The following is a 15070-nucleotide window of genomic DNA, read 5'->3' as shown; positions in this document are numbered from 1 at the left end:
GGTTGAGTTCTTGATTTGATTCTCTGCTTGGTCACTGTTGACGTGTAGCAGAGCTACTGATTTGTGTACATTAATTTTGTGTCCTGAAACTTTGCTGAATTCATTTATCAGTTCTATAAGCATTTTGGAGGAGTCTTTAGGGTTTTCTAAGTATATGATTGTTCATCAGCAAACATTGACAGTTTGACTTCACCTTTACTGATTTGGATACTGTTCATTTCTTTCTTTTGTCTGATTGCTCTGGCTAGGACTTCCAGTACTATGTTGAATACAAGTGGGTAAGAGTGGGCATCCTTGTCTTGTTCCAGTTCTCAGAGGGAATGTTTTCAACTTTTCCCTTTTTGGTATTACGTTGGCTGTGGGTCTGTCATAGATGGCTTTTATTACATTGAAGTATGTCCCCGTATGCCGATTTTGCTGAGAATTTTAATCATAAAGGGATGCTGGATTTTGTCAAATGCTTTTTCTGTCTGTTGAGATGATTATGTGATTTTTGTTTTTACTTCTGTTTATGTGATGTATCACATTTATTGACTTGCATATGTTAAACCATCCCTGCATCCCTGGTATGAAACACACTTGATCATGGTGGATTATCTTTTTGATATGTTGTGAGATTCAGTTAGCTAGCATTTTGTTAAGGATTTTTGCATCTATGTTCATCAGGAATATTGGTCTGTAGTTGTCTTTTTTTGTTATGTCCTTTCCTGGTTTTGGTATTAGGATGATACTGGCTTCATAGAATGATTTAGGGAGGATTCCCTCTTTCTCTATCTCGTGGAATGTTGTCAATAGGATTGGTACCAATTTTTCTTTGAATGTCTGGTAGAATTCAGCTGTGAATCTGTCTGGTTCTGGACTTTTTTTTTTGTTGGTAATTTTAAAATTACCATTTCAACTTTGCTGCTTGCTAATGGTCTGTTCAGGGTATCTAATTCTTCCTGATTTAAGGTAGGAGGGTTGTAGCTCTCCAGGAATTTATCCACCTCCTCTAGGTTTTCTGGTTTATGCACATAAAGGTATTTATAGTAGCCTTGAATTATGTTTTGTATTTCTGTGGTGTCAGTTGTAATATCTTCTGTTTCATTTCTAATTGCGCTTATTTGGATTTTCTCTCTTCTTTTCTTGGTTAATCTTGCTAATGTTCTATCAATTTTACTTATCTTTTCAAAGAACCAACTTTTTGTTTCATTTACCTTTTGTATTTTTTTTTTTGTTTCACTTTCTTTTAGTTCTGCCCTAATCTTGGTTATTTCCTTTCTTCTGCTGGGCTTGGGTTTGGTTTGTTCTTATTCCTCTAGTTCCTTGAGGTGTGACCTTAGATTGTCTATTGTGCTCTTTTAGACTTCGTGACGTAGGCATTTAGGGCTATGAACTTTCCTCTTAGCACCACCTTTGCTGTATCCCAGAGGTTTTGATAGGTTGTATCACTATTACCATTCAGTTCAAAAAATTCTAAAATTTCCATCTTGATTTCATTGTTGACCCGGTGATCATTCAGGAGCAGGTTATTTAATTTCCATGTATTTGCAAGGTTTTGAAGGTTCCCTTTGAAGTTGATTTCCAGTTTTATTCCACTGTGGTCTGAGAGAGTACTTGATATAATTTCAATTTTCTTAAATTTGTTTAGACTTGTTTTGTGGCCTATCATACGGTCTACCTTGGAGAATGTTCCATGCACTGATGAATAGAATGTATATTCTGTGGTTGATGGGTAGAATGTTCTGTAGATATCTGTTAAGTCCATTTGTTCCAGGGTGTAGTTTAAATCCATTGTTCCTTTGTTGACGTTCTGTCTTGATGACCTGTCTCGTGCTGTCAGTGGAGTATTGAAGTCCTCCACTATTATTGTGTTGCTTTCTATCTTATTTCTTAGGCCTAGTAGTAATTGTTTTATACATTTGGGAGGTCCAGTGTTAGGTGGACATATATTTAGGATTGTGACATTTTCCTGTTGGACAAGGCCTTTTATCATTATATGATGTTCTTCTTTGTCTTTTTTTTAACTGCTGTTGCTTTAAAGTTTCTTTAACAAAGACAACAAAAGTTGTCTTTTTCCACCCTTTTACCTTAAGTTTATGTGAGTCCTTACGTGTTAGATAAGTTTCTTGAAGGCAGCAGATACTTGCTTGATAAATTCTTATCCATTCTGCAATTCCATATCCTCTAACATTAGTATTGAGATGTGAGGTACTATTCCATTCATCGTGCTATCTGTTGAAATACTTCTCCCGTGATCTGGACCTTCAGGTTCCCCAGTGAGGGTCTGTGTTTTGGGGCAATGATCCCCCCATCCCACGTTCACAGTTTGGGCTCTCACAGTATTTGGGCTGTCTTCTGGGTCCTGCAGGAAAAATCTGCTTCCTTCAGAGGGTCTGTGGATCCTCTTGGCTTTCCTGGTATATTCCTGCAGTAGTTCCTGGAGCAAAAGTTCATGATGTGAGTCTCTGCATGCTGCTCTGTCCATCTGAGTGGGAGCTACAGTTTAGTCCTGCCTATCTGCCAGTTTTTCTAGATCCTCCAGTGGCAATTTAACTTTAAATTGGAGATCATTGAACAATGCCCCTCGGGAGTTGGAAGGGACATAAGAGACAATTTACCCCTCAGGCTGTCATTTGGGTTGAGGCTCATCCTGCCTAAATCCAAACTGTCTGGACAGTGGCGGAGACAGGACTGGAATCTGCAGCCACTGAGCCCTTGTCCAAAGCTCTTTATACTGCCACACACTGTCTTCCTCAGCCTCTCACACTGCAGCTCTCCACACTGGCTGTCTTTGAGGCCCACATGCCTCTGATTCCTCCACCCCTTGATGCAACATTTTGCAGAACCATTGTGAAGGCTCAATTGTGCTTGTGAACATACTCTGTAAAGCCTAAAACACCAAGTGCTGTGCACATTTCTTGTTGTCAGATGGGCTAATAGATGCAATGGGGTCCTGAAAGCATTGAAGTATCAACACCTGTGTCAGGTGTGCTCATTATCATGATTATCCATGGAGCAAATGCTCTGGACAGGATCAACAGGAGCCTTGCTTGTTCTTCTATGGGGCTAAGGCAGGTCAACCTCCTTAGGGCAGGTGGACCAAGTTCCTGGGATGTCAGCCAAGGGAAAGTTTGCCAGTGAGTGCAGGAGGGATATGGGCTGCTACCTCATAGGTCTCATTTTCAAGATTGGAATGAAGGAAGAAAAGCAAACATGGTGGGCGACTTTCAATTGACAAGATACCTGGCACCCAAAGGAGATCTGACTGTGCCAGAGGATCTTTACTCTGAGCCATAGAAAGTAGCACTGTTACCTTGATTTTTCCTTAGAAAGGCACTTACTGACTTTTCCAGTTATTTATGTGGATCAAATGCAAGATGCTAAAGAAAATATTTTGTTGCCTTGTGTAGGGATGAATCCCATGGCACTGAGACTATGTTGGGGCTCACATTTTTGTGTATCCTATAACTACTGCCCTGGGGCTTGTCCCAGTTCTGGATGAGCTCACAGGAATGTGAAACCATTCCAAACTCTGCTGTGGGGACTGTAAGATCACCCAGGGGCTCAGATAAGGGAGTGATGAGTATGGCATGCATGGTTGGGAAAGGCTCCCAGGGAAGGCAGAACCTGAGCTGAGTCCGTAATAGTTGGTGGGATACGGAAAAGAGGGAGAGTTGAAAGGCATTTCAGAGGGAGAAATGTGTGAGTGAAAGCATTGCCTTGTGGAGGTCAGTTTAAGTTGCAGGTAAGTGAGAGACGGAATCACAGTCATCTTTCTCATTCTGTCAAGAGCACGAGTAAGAAGAGCTTGCAAGGACATCTCCAGTCTTTTCAGGACTTGAAGTGAAACTCAGCAGGAGGAGAGGTGGAAATACCTGGTAGTGTTTCTTCCTATCTAGACCATTCCTTTATAAAATTATCTTGCCTAATGTTTTTATTGATAACTTTATTATTGTGAAGAAGACAAAAGGGAAGGAGAAGGAGGAGAAGAATAAGATAATAATAATAGTTTTTACTATTTATCGAGTGCCTGCTATTTGCAAGGTTTTACTCTCACTTAGTTAACTATCACTTAGATTAGTTTTGCTATCACTAATTCTTTTTTTATCAGAATTTAAAACTTCTGTTTATCAAAGACACCATTAATCAAATGAAAAGGGGGAAAATATTTGTTAAACATGTATCTAACAAAGGATTTATATCCGGAATGCGTAAGCAGCTCAATAATAAAATAACCAAATTAAGAAATAGCCAAAAGACTAACAAAGCACATTAAAAAGTATTCAGTGCCATCACTAGGCATCAGGGAAATGGAGATCAAAACCATACACACCAGAGTGACTAAAATTTAAAAGACTGATATCAAATGTTGGTGAGGGTGTGAATCAAACAGAATTCTTATACATAGCTGCTAGCAATGCAAAACAGTACTGGCACTTTGAAAATCAGTTAGGCAGTTTCTCATCAAGTTGGATGTCCATCTACCCTATAATCCAGCAGTATCGCTCCTTGATATTTACACAAAAGAATGAAAAAATATGTTTGTAAAAACACATGAATATTCTTGCTTAAGTGTACTGCTGTAGATCTTAGTTTGTATTGTACACATGATCATATATGGCCTTGTATTGAGGTCATTGGTGTGTATGTCATGTGACTCCCACAGAATATTCAGTGCATGTGTGTTTGTGTCACTACTACTATCACTAATTCTTATTCCCACCTTGCAAGGTCAGTGCTATTCCCAGTTTACAGATGAAGAACTTGAGACTCAGAGAGGTTAAGAAATGTCTCCTATGTCACACAGAAATAATAAGAATTTGAATCTAGGACTATCAGGCTCCAAAATTCATACCTTGTTCCTCTCAAAAGAGATTGTCTTATGGTGGTGAGTGGGCCTAGGCTACTATTGAAAGTCAAGTGTGTTTCACTAATTCATAGGTATGAATGACTTTCCTATAGGCAAAAAAAGCTTCAAGCATACATTTTCTAATTATTTTTTTCTTGCTGTGGTCATATTTGCTGCTGGTAGTGGTGGTGGTGGTGGTGGTAGTGTGTGTATGTACGTATGTATACATATAATACATGGCAATATCTACTCATGTAGAGCTACTTATTTACACTTTGTTGTGGGGGCTTTAATTTCAGGTTGTTTATCCTGGTGCTGATCGGCATCAGCATCGCCTGGGTGCCCATTGTGCAGTCAGCACAAAGTGGGCAACTCTTCGATTACATGCAGTCCATCACCAGTTACCTGGGACCACCCATTGCAGCTGTCTTCCTGCTTGCTATTTTCTGGAAGAGAGTCAATGAGCCAGTAGGTATCACCTGGGCATGTCCAGAAAAGTCATGCTGGCAAAGAAGTTTCCATGTGGGTTTGCATATTCTCTGTGGGAGGGAGTCTTATTTCCCAGAGATCTTGAACAGACACAGATGTGCTATTGAGGGTTTGTAGGGATAGCCTCCAGGGGTCATGGGGCTCTCTGTTAGAGTGAGCTCCTTGGGAGTTAGTATGGGGGTCCACATTCTCTCTGTCTCCTCTGTCCAAAATTAGATTTTCTTAATTTTTTTTTTTTTTTTTTTTTTTTGAGATGGAGTCTCGCTCTGTCACCCAGGCTGGAGTGCAGTGGCGTGATCTCGGCTCACTGCAAGCTCCGCCTCCTGGGTTCACGCCATTCTCCTGCCTCAGCCTCCCGAGTAGCTGGGACTACAGGCGCCCGCCACCTCGCCCGGCTAGTTTTTTGTATTCTTTTGAGTAGAAACGGGGTTTCACCGTGTTAGCCATGATGGTCTCGATCTCCTGACCTCATGATCCGCCCGTCTCGGCCTCCCACGGTGCTGGGATTACAGGCTTGAGCCACTGCGCCCGGCCCAATTTTTTTTTTTTTAATAGAGGTGAGGACTCACTGTGTTGCCCAGGCTGGTCTTGAACTCCTGAGTTCGAGTGATCCTCCCACCTCAGCCTCCCGAAATACTAGGATTACAAGCCAAGATTAGATTTTCTATCTGATCTTGGTGATTTTGACCTGACTGCATGGCACTCCCTAGGAATTCTGTAGCCCCTAGGTGAGCGAGAGAAAGTCCTAGCACAACATACCTCCAGCACTCTACTGTGAACTCGGCTTTCCAGCCAGCACCTCTCAGGGCTCAGTGAAGACAAAGTCCTGGCACACAAGCAGTTTATACATACAACAAAGTGCGTAACAAGTAAGGGATACAATACAGCACATAATATGAGCAGGAAGGGATTTAGGAAAGACTTTATCAGCAGGGGCTAAAACTGTCAGGGAAGGCTCCTTGGAGCAGCGGGAGCTAGAAGAATTTGAAGTTGGAGAGGGAAGACATAACATTCAAGTCAGAGAATAGTACTGTCCAGACCTTTCAGGCAGAAGTAGGATAGGAGTGAGGGTGAAGGACTTGTATGGAATCTCACCTGGCTCAAGGGGAGTTTGTGAATGTGAAAGATGAAAGTGTGGCTGGAAAGGTAGGTCAGGGTTTCATTAACAGTGACCCCTTTGGTGGAATCTTTAGGTTTTTGTAAATATGAGATCATATTGTATGTAAATGAGGCCAATTTGACTTCTTCTTTTCCAATTTGGATGCCCTTTTTCTCTTGCCTAATTGTTCTGTCTAGGGCTTGCAGTACTATGTTGAATAAAAGTGGTGAAAGGGTATCATTTTTTTTCTCCAGATCTTAGAGGAAAGGCTTTCAATTTTTCCCTGTTCAGTATGATGTTAGCTGAGAGTCTGTCATATATAGCTTATAATCTTTATTGTTTTTGAGGTTTGTTACTTCTGTACCTAATTTGTTGAGTTTGTGTTATGAAAAAAATTTGAATTTTTAAACATTTATTTCGTGGCAAATTTATTGATTTTTTTTGAGACAGGAATCTCACTGTGTTGCCAAGGCTAGTCTCAAACTCCTGAGCTCAAGTGATTCTTCTGCCTCAGCCTCCAAAGTAGCTAGGACTATAGGCACACCCTGTGCCCAGCTGAGAAATATTTTTTTTGAGTGGCATAGCCTATGGGGGATGAATAGGGAACATATTTTTTCTTTTTCCTTATTTATTTCTTCATCTAGAAGTCACTTCCAGATGCCAGCATAGGGTGAGGCACTAGCAACACAAAGTGAATGAAACCTGCTTCCTTCCCTGGGCAACCCCCCAGATCACACTGGGAGACAGAGAACTATTGTGATTCCATGGCAGTGGGGTTGGTGCTGGCCTGGATCTGTGTCCACAGTGCTGTGGCCACAGGGTGTACAGGGTCCACCCACCCTGTGTAGCTGTTTCTTTTTTTTTCTTTTTTTTCTTTCTTTTTTTTTTTTGAGACGGAGTCTCGCTCTGTCGCCCAGGCTGGAGTGCAGTGGCCGGATCTCAGCTCACTGCAAGCTCCGCCTCCCGGGTTTACGCCATTCTCCTGCCTCAGCCTCCCGAGTAGCTGGGACTACAGGCGCCCGCCACCTCGCCCGGCTAGTTTTTTGTATTTTTTAGTAGAGACGGGGTTTCACCGTGTTAGCCAGGATGATCTCGATCTCCTGACCTCGTGATCCGCCCATCTCGGCCTCCCAAAGTGCTGGGATTACAGGCTTGAGCCACCGCGCCCGGCCCTGTGTAGCTTTTTCTATTTAAGCTAGAACGAGGTTACCAGGAAGAGAAGAGCCCATATTCTCCCAGACAGAATGAGCTGTACAAAGACCTGGAGACAAAAGCACATGTCATGCCATGTGTGGAGGATAGCTGATAATTTCATACACTTAGAATAGAAAGTGTAGGGATACCAATGGCTAGCAAAGGGGCTGACCAGCACCTGATAAAACTGTGAAAGCTCTTTTGGGCCACCCTTCTAAGAGCACATTCTACTTTGTCACTGGCCTGCCAGAGTCAAACCTAGTCCTTTAGGTGAGGACTTACCTAACGGAAATATAGAAAGGAAAAAAGGAAAGAGGGAAGGAAGGAAAGAGTAAAAAAAAAAAAAAAAAAAAAACCCTGAAAAATCATCCCCTCATGTTTCTGGTCTCTTAAAATCTTCCATATTCTAATATACAAACCCAAAATTTAACGTAAAAACACCGTATAATTTTATGTTCTCAAACTAAAATAGTTCATAAAATAAACTATAAAGAGGGCTAAAAAAGTAAGTGTTATTTATATTTTGATGGAAGTTTCTTTCTCCTTCATCTTTCAAAGAACCAGTTTCTCTTCCCACGTCTTTGTGAAATACAAATTACCTCACAAGTAATTACTTTTCATCTGAGTATGCCTAAATCTGGAGATTGGTGTTGATAGTAGCTGCAGGTGGAGAGGCTCAAATTATTTTTCAAATTAAAGGGAATTTTGGAATCAAGCCTGTAGGTTGAAGGTACCTAATAAGCACTGAGGGTAGTGAGGCTCCTGAGCAGCTGGGTGAGTGACCCATGGCCCTGCCTGTGCCTCAGTGAGCACCTGCACTGTCCTGCTTTTGGTCCATCCCCTGTCATTCAGTCTGCACAGTCACTCTGTGCAGCTGGCATGGACGATGTCCCATATCTGCTGTCCACATGCAGACAGGGAAGGCTTGTGGGTGAGGAAACTCATCCAGGTCTCATGGTTGGTAAGAAGTGGGGCTGACATTCAACCATTCTATTCTGGTTATTAGACACTTTACCCCATTATGTTATGGCTCCTTGTTTAATGATCGAGGTGAAATCATGTTGCTGAAACATGATAGACAGACACACTGAAGGTCTTGCATAGCACTCCTAGCCATATTCTGAACTTCAGTGTTCTGGGTTCAGACAGCCTGGAGCTACCACTTCTCCTACCTCTATTCCTTTGCCTCTGCCTGTGCCTCCCTGAAGAATGTTAGAAAGGCTATCTGTGTTTTGTGTTCAGCATGAGTTAACCCAGGGTTTTCTTTCACAGGGAGCCTTCTGGGGACCGATCCTAGGATTTCTGGTTGGGATTTCGCGTATGATTACTGAGTTTGCTTATGGAACCGGGAGCTGCGTAGAGCCCAGCAACTGTCCCACGATTATCTGTGGGGTGCACTACTTGTACTTTGCCATTATCCTCTTTGCCATTTCTGTCATCACCATCGTGGTCATCTCCCTCCTCACCAAACCCATTCCGGACATGCATGTGAGTTACCATTTAGGGGATCTGTCCTTGTTTCATGTTCATACTGCAGTGTTCTTTAATTTTTAAAAATCTTTTCATCATTATGGGTACATAATAGTTGGATATAATTATGGGGTACATGCAGTGTTTTGATACAGATACCCAGATTTGATCAAATCTGGGTAATTGGGGTGTCCATTGCCTCAAGCATTTATCATTTCTTTGTGTTAGGAACATTCCAATTCCACTCTTAGTTATTTTAAAATGTAGAATATGGTGGCTCCTGCCTGTAATCCCAGCACTTTGGGAGGCCAAGGTGGGAGGATCGCTTGAGTCCAGGAGTTTGAGACCACCCTGACAACATAGTGAGACTCTGTCTTTCAATTGTATGCATATGATAAATTAAGTATAGCTACCCTACTGTGCTACCAACTACTAGATCTTCATTCATTCTAACAATTTCTGCACCCATTAACCATCTCCATTCTGTCCTCCATCCACTGCTACCCTTCCTGGTCTCTGGTAACCATCAATCTACTCTCTATCTCCTGAGTTCAGTTTTTAAAACTTTTAGCTCCCATATATGAGTGAGAACATGAGAAATTTGCCTTTCTATGCCTGGCTTATTTTACTTAACATAATGGCCTCCCGTTCCATCCATATTGTTGCAAATACAGGATCTCATTCTTTTTATGGTGCAATAAAACTCTATTGTATATTTTTACATTTTCTTTATCCATTAATTTGTCAATGGATACTTAGATTGATTCCATATCTTGGCTATTGTGAATAGTGCTGTAGTAAATATAGGAGTACAGATATCTCTTTGATATACTGGTTTACTTTCTTTTGGATATATATCTAGTAGTAGAATTGCTGGATCATATGGTGGCTCTATTTTTAGTTTTTTGAGGAACTTCCATAGTGTTCTTCATTGTGGCTGTACTAATTTACATTCTCACCAACAGTGTTTGAGGGTTCCCCTTTTCCCCCAACCTCATCAGCATTCATTATTGCCTTTTTGATAAAAGCCATTTTAAATGGGGTGAGATGATACCTCATTATAGTTTGATTTGCATATTTCTGATGATTAGTGATGTTGACATGCCACAACATGCTTGGTTGGCCTCAGCAAAATTATACATCTTACATTCACATTCACATGATTTGCCACTGGTTTCATGTGGAAGGATACATGCCAGGAAACATGGTGTGCCAGCAGGCTGATATCAAGCCCATGTCTTTAGTTGGAGTCCTCACAGCTGTACACCCTTTATTCCAGGACTTATTCTCTGAAACCTGCTCCCCAAGTGACGGCTCAGGTGCACAAGATCACATGGGTGGTACAGGGCTACCTGGCTTAGAAGCCTATATTTTAAATAGAAACTGGTATTTCTTTTGACAGTCCTGTGGTCAAAGCTTTCAAAGGTCCCAGCAAAGCACATACCTAGTTACAAAAATCAGTCTACTCAGGGATATCCATAATATAGTTTGCCTCTTGATTTTTTTCCAAATTAATCCACCAAAAATTGACCATAGGATATAAAACATTTCTAACAACATCAAAGTCTAATTGATTCAAGACTTCAAAAGTTGCAATTACTCTTCTTTAACTCTAGATGCCCCCATTGGTTTAGAATTCATTCATAGCTTTCCCAATTTAGATAAAGATGACCAATTATGAGCCATTTTTATTAGTAGTCCGGTAACCCAACACAGATTTCCAGGTTTCCAAGGGAACAGAGCCAGAAAGTTAACCCAAGGTCATATTTATTCCTAGAGAAATCAGAAGGATTTTGTTAATCTTTTCCTTTAGTCATGCATGCCCATACAAGTGCCTGTGGAATCCCTAAGAGACCTTCAACTTCATTGCCAAATTTTTAAGAGCTGTGACAAACCTAATGTCAAACAAAGGCTGCTTTTATAGTGGCAGAACTGCATCACATCTATTGGCTGGACCTGTCACATGCTTTGTGTGGTATCAACTGCTTCCTCATGTCTCAAGTCTTTGAAAGTATCATACCCCAAACACATTTCTAGTTCATGCCCTAGACGAAGTTCATGCTCTAGATGAAGTTTTTGGTTCATGCTCTTAACTGTGTCAATAAAAAGTGTGCCTTCAGCTCTGCTGTATTCTATTAAGGCTCATGATTCTAGATTCTCATCCACATAATGTGACATAGTGCAAAAATCTAAACTTACACTCCTAACCTGGAGAAATGGCTTCTTACTGCCAGTGCTAAAAGGAACAAATTATTTATCACACACATAAAAGAGTTCATTCAACAAGCATTTCTATATGAGGCAGTCTTTTGGCTCTGAATATGCAAATATCATACAGGCTAGTGTATACATATATATTACTTTCATCTAAGTTACCAATGTTTTTAGAGATAATGTTATGGATGGGAATGTTGTGTATGTTCTTCTTAGTACTGGGAGGCCATATTCCCTTCCCTTCCTTGATGCACATCTCTTTGCCACCCCCCAACTTCTTGTCCCAAGATGCTATTTGGATCTTTCTGTTGACCTGTTCTGCCTTCTCTGCAGCTCTACCGTCTGTGTTGGAGCCTGTGCAACAGCAAAGAGGAGCGTATTGACCTGGATGCAGAAGAGAACATCCAAGAAGTCCCTAAGGAGACCATTGAAATAGGTGATTTATGACCCAGAGCAGATCCTAAACCATAAAAGTTACTCCTACAGCAACAAGACAACTTTACTGAAGCCCTTCCCTAAATGACTTTAACAGAGCTCAGATGTCCCCCCTCCAGGGCAGTGAGGAGCAGGGTGGGGATGAGATGGATAAGTGGGTTTGAGGAAGTTAACTCTGAGTTCAAGGGGAGGAAAGGGTACAGAATCATTCAAGCTCCCTGACCCCTCATATTTAAAAAAAATTTTGTGGGTATGTAGTAGGTGTATATATTTATGAGGTACATGGGGTATTTTGATGCAGGCATGACAAGCACATAATGGAGAACGGGGTATCCACGCCCTCAAGAATTTATCCTTTGAGTTGCAAACAATCCAGTTGCACTCTTAATTTTTTTTTTTTTTTTGAGACTGATTTTCACTCTTGTTGCCCAGGCTGGAGTGCAATGGCGCAATCTCAGCTCACTGCAACCTCTGCCTCCTGGGTTCAAGCGATTCTCCTGCCTCAGCCTCCTGAGTAGCTGGGAATACAGGCATGCACCACCATGCCTGGCTAATTTTGTATGTTTTTAGTAGAGATGGAGTTTCTCCATGTTGGTCAGGCTGGTCTCGAACTCCTGACCTGAGGTGATCTGCCCGCCTTGGCCTCCCAAAGTACTGGGATTACAGGCATGAGCCACCACACCTGGCCTTGCACTCTTAATTTTAAAATGCACAATTAAATTTTCATTGACTATAATCACCCTGTTGTGCTATCAAATAGTAGGTTAGTCATTCTTTCTATTTTTTTGTTGTACCCATTAACCATCCCTACCTCATCCCCAGATCCCCACTACCCTTCCCAGCCTCTGGAAACCATCTTTCTACTCTCTATGTCCATGAGTTCAATTGTTTTGATTTTTAGATATCACAAATAAGTGAGAACATGAGATGTTTGTCTTACTGTGACTGGCTTATTTCACTTAACATAATGATCTTCAGTTCCATCCATGTTGTTGCAGATGACAAGGTCTCATTCTTTCTTTGTGGCTGAATAGTATTCCATTGTATATATGTACCCATTTTGTTTATCCATTCATCTGTTGATGGACACTTAGGTTGCTTCCAAATCTTAGCCATTGTAAACAGTGCTGCAACAAACATGGGAGTGCAGATATCTCTTCAATACACTAATTTCCTTTCTTTTGGGTATATACCCAGCAGTGGGACTGATGCATCATATGGTAGCTGTATTTTTAGTTTCTTGAGGAACCTCCAAACTGTTCTCCAAACTGGTCATACTAAGTTTCATTCCCACCAATAGTGTACGTTCTCACCAGCGTTTGTTATTGCCTGTCTTTTGGATATAAGCCGTTTTAACTGTGATGAGATGATGTATCATTGTAGTTTTGATTTGCATTTCTATGATTGATTAATGATGTTGAGCACCTTTTTAAGTGCCTGTTTGCCATTTATATATCATCTTTTGAGAAATGTCTATTCAAATCTTTTGACCATTTTTGATTGGATTCTCACCCCTCATATTTGACAGCACTCAGTAAGTTTGAGTGAGGAACTTGCCACCCTGCCTTGATTTGAGGAATGGCAGGGGATAAGAGAAGAGTTGGAGCTCTTCTGACATAGCCTGTGAACTAAGGGCAGATGGAACCAAAGCTATGGTCAGTTCTAGTGACATCAAGATGAGGGGATAGAGGCTCTTGGGATCTTCTGTCATACTGGCTTACAATATCAAATGTAGAAAATCAAATTTCTCTGGAAGACCAATGAAATAATGCTTAGTCAGTGCCTAGAGACTTATCCTGTAAGTTAACACTTTCTTCTACTTCAGTATTGCAACTTTTCCTCTACATGGGAAACGTGCACACGTGGAGGATGGTTGTGGAGGTGTGTGGTGTGCAGAGCTATGGGGGCTCAAGGTCATACGTGCTTTACCTGGTGCTGGGCTGGAGGCCTGGAGGATGGTTGTGGAGGTGTGTGGTGTGCAGAACTGTGGGGGCTCAAGGTCATATGTGCTTTACCTGGTGCTGGGCTGGAGGCCTCATCACTCCATCTGAAGGAGAGCACAGGTGTGTGTAGCTCAGAACAAGTTCTGAATCTGGCCATCAGGAATACCATAGAATCCTAACTCGGGAAAGAGCCCTAGAGATAATTTGGTCTTATCACCTCATTTTATAGACATGTAAATTGAGGCTTAGGGAGGGAGAGGATGTGCCTAAGGTCTCAGCTTTGTTACAGTCTGCTCTTGATCTTCGAGGACCTTTCAATTCTCAAACTTGTGATGCTGCAAATACTGGAGGGAGCCTGGAGCCTCAAGCCTCAGGAGCTGGCCATGGTGCTGAAAACAGCCCCTTCCTGCTTCCCTGGAGCAAGCAGGCAGGAACATGCCCTCTACTTCTCCTACCTCCAAAAATATCTCCACACTGTGTGAGAATATCATAGATTTTAAAGGGATATGGATTAGGAGTATTTTGAGTGTCAAAAAGTCTTATTATGGAAGAAGAGATTATTTTTATGCCAGAGGGCAGACTTAACACTGGTGGGTGAAAAGAATTCATCCAATTTTAACTCAGAGTAAGGAGGCAAGATAGTGCAGAGATGGACTGTGAGATTCGGAATCAGGAAGAACTGGGATTGAATCATGAATTCTCTTCCTACTACTCTGGGAAAGTGATTACATTGTTCTAAAGCTCAGATTTGTCATATAAAAGTACTCTAAATGAAAACTCATGCCTCTTATGCTCTGCTCTAAGAATTGGCTCTAATTACCACCATCATGATTGCTTTGAAGGAAGAGTTCTCTAATTGAGTTGGTCTGGACAGGGATGAGCAGTATGTATACATCTGTCAAGGATTCTGTAGAGGGAACTTCCATACTGGCTGGAGATTTGACTTGGTGACTTCTGAAGTTCACGGCAGCACTCAAATTCTGTTGTGTCTTCAGGAACTTAGGGTGAAATCAGACTGAACACCCTACCCTATTAAAGCACAATAAACTGAGCTCTCTTGAGGGCTTTTACAGACCATAAGTGTCACATTCACCATGTGAATGTGACAGCAACACAAGGAAGCTTTGCAGGTGCATGATTGTCCCTTTATTATCATCATCCTCACCACCACCACCACCACCACCACCACCACCGTCATCATCATCATTGATAACGGTATGATCATAACATATTTTAATTGCAGACACTTTAGTGATTCATTTCAGCACTACATCATCCTCTTAAGGCAGATAATGCAAGTACAATTCTTCCAATTTTCCTGCCTTTCCAGAACAGGAAAATGTGACACAGAGAATTTCCTAAGAACATAAAACATTTTTTTTTTTTTTTTTTTTT

The 15070-nt window shown here is 41.4% G+C and overlaps 1 protein-coding gene across 1 annotated transcript in view; it reads left to right on the top strand.

Annotated features, from left to right (window-relative positions):
• Nucleotides 1–15070, top strand: part of LOC108527591 (sodium/glucose cotransporter 1) — a gene marked incomplete at its 3' end in the record, with an annotated part of 89747 nt that overhangs the window by 57628 nt on the left and 17049 nt on the right. Inside the window, exons 9-12 of the mRNA XM_017868935.1 lie at nucleotides 5131–5299; nucleotides 8886–9101; nucleotides 11631–11733; nucleotides 13558–13613. Of these exons, the coding sequence (XP_017724424.1) occupies nucleotides 5131–5299; nucleotides 8886–9101; nucleotides 11631–11733; nucleotides 13558–13613 (544 nt within the window). The remainder of the gene's footprint in view (nucleotides 1–5130; nucleotides 5300–8885; nucleotides 9102–11630; nucleotides 11734–13557; nucleotides 13614–15070) is intronic.

Source organism: Rhinopithecus bieti, unplaced genomic scaffold (assembly GCF_001698545.2).
Source record: "Rhinopithecus bieti isolate Rb0 unplaced genomic scaffold, ASM169854v2 scaffold_4666, whole genome shotgun sequence".
NCBI classification, from domain to species: Eukaryota; Metazoa; Chordata; class Mammalia; order Primates; family Cercopithecidae; genus Rhinopithecus; species Rhinopithecus bieti.
This window is presented reverse-complemented; position numbering and strand designations above follow the sequence as displayed.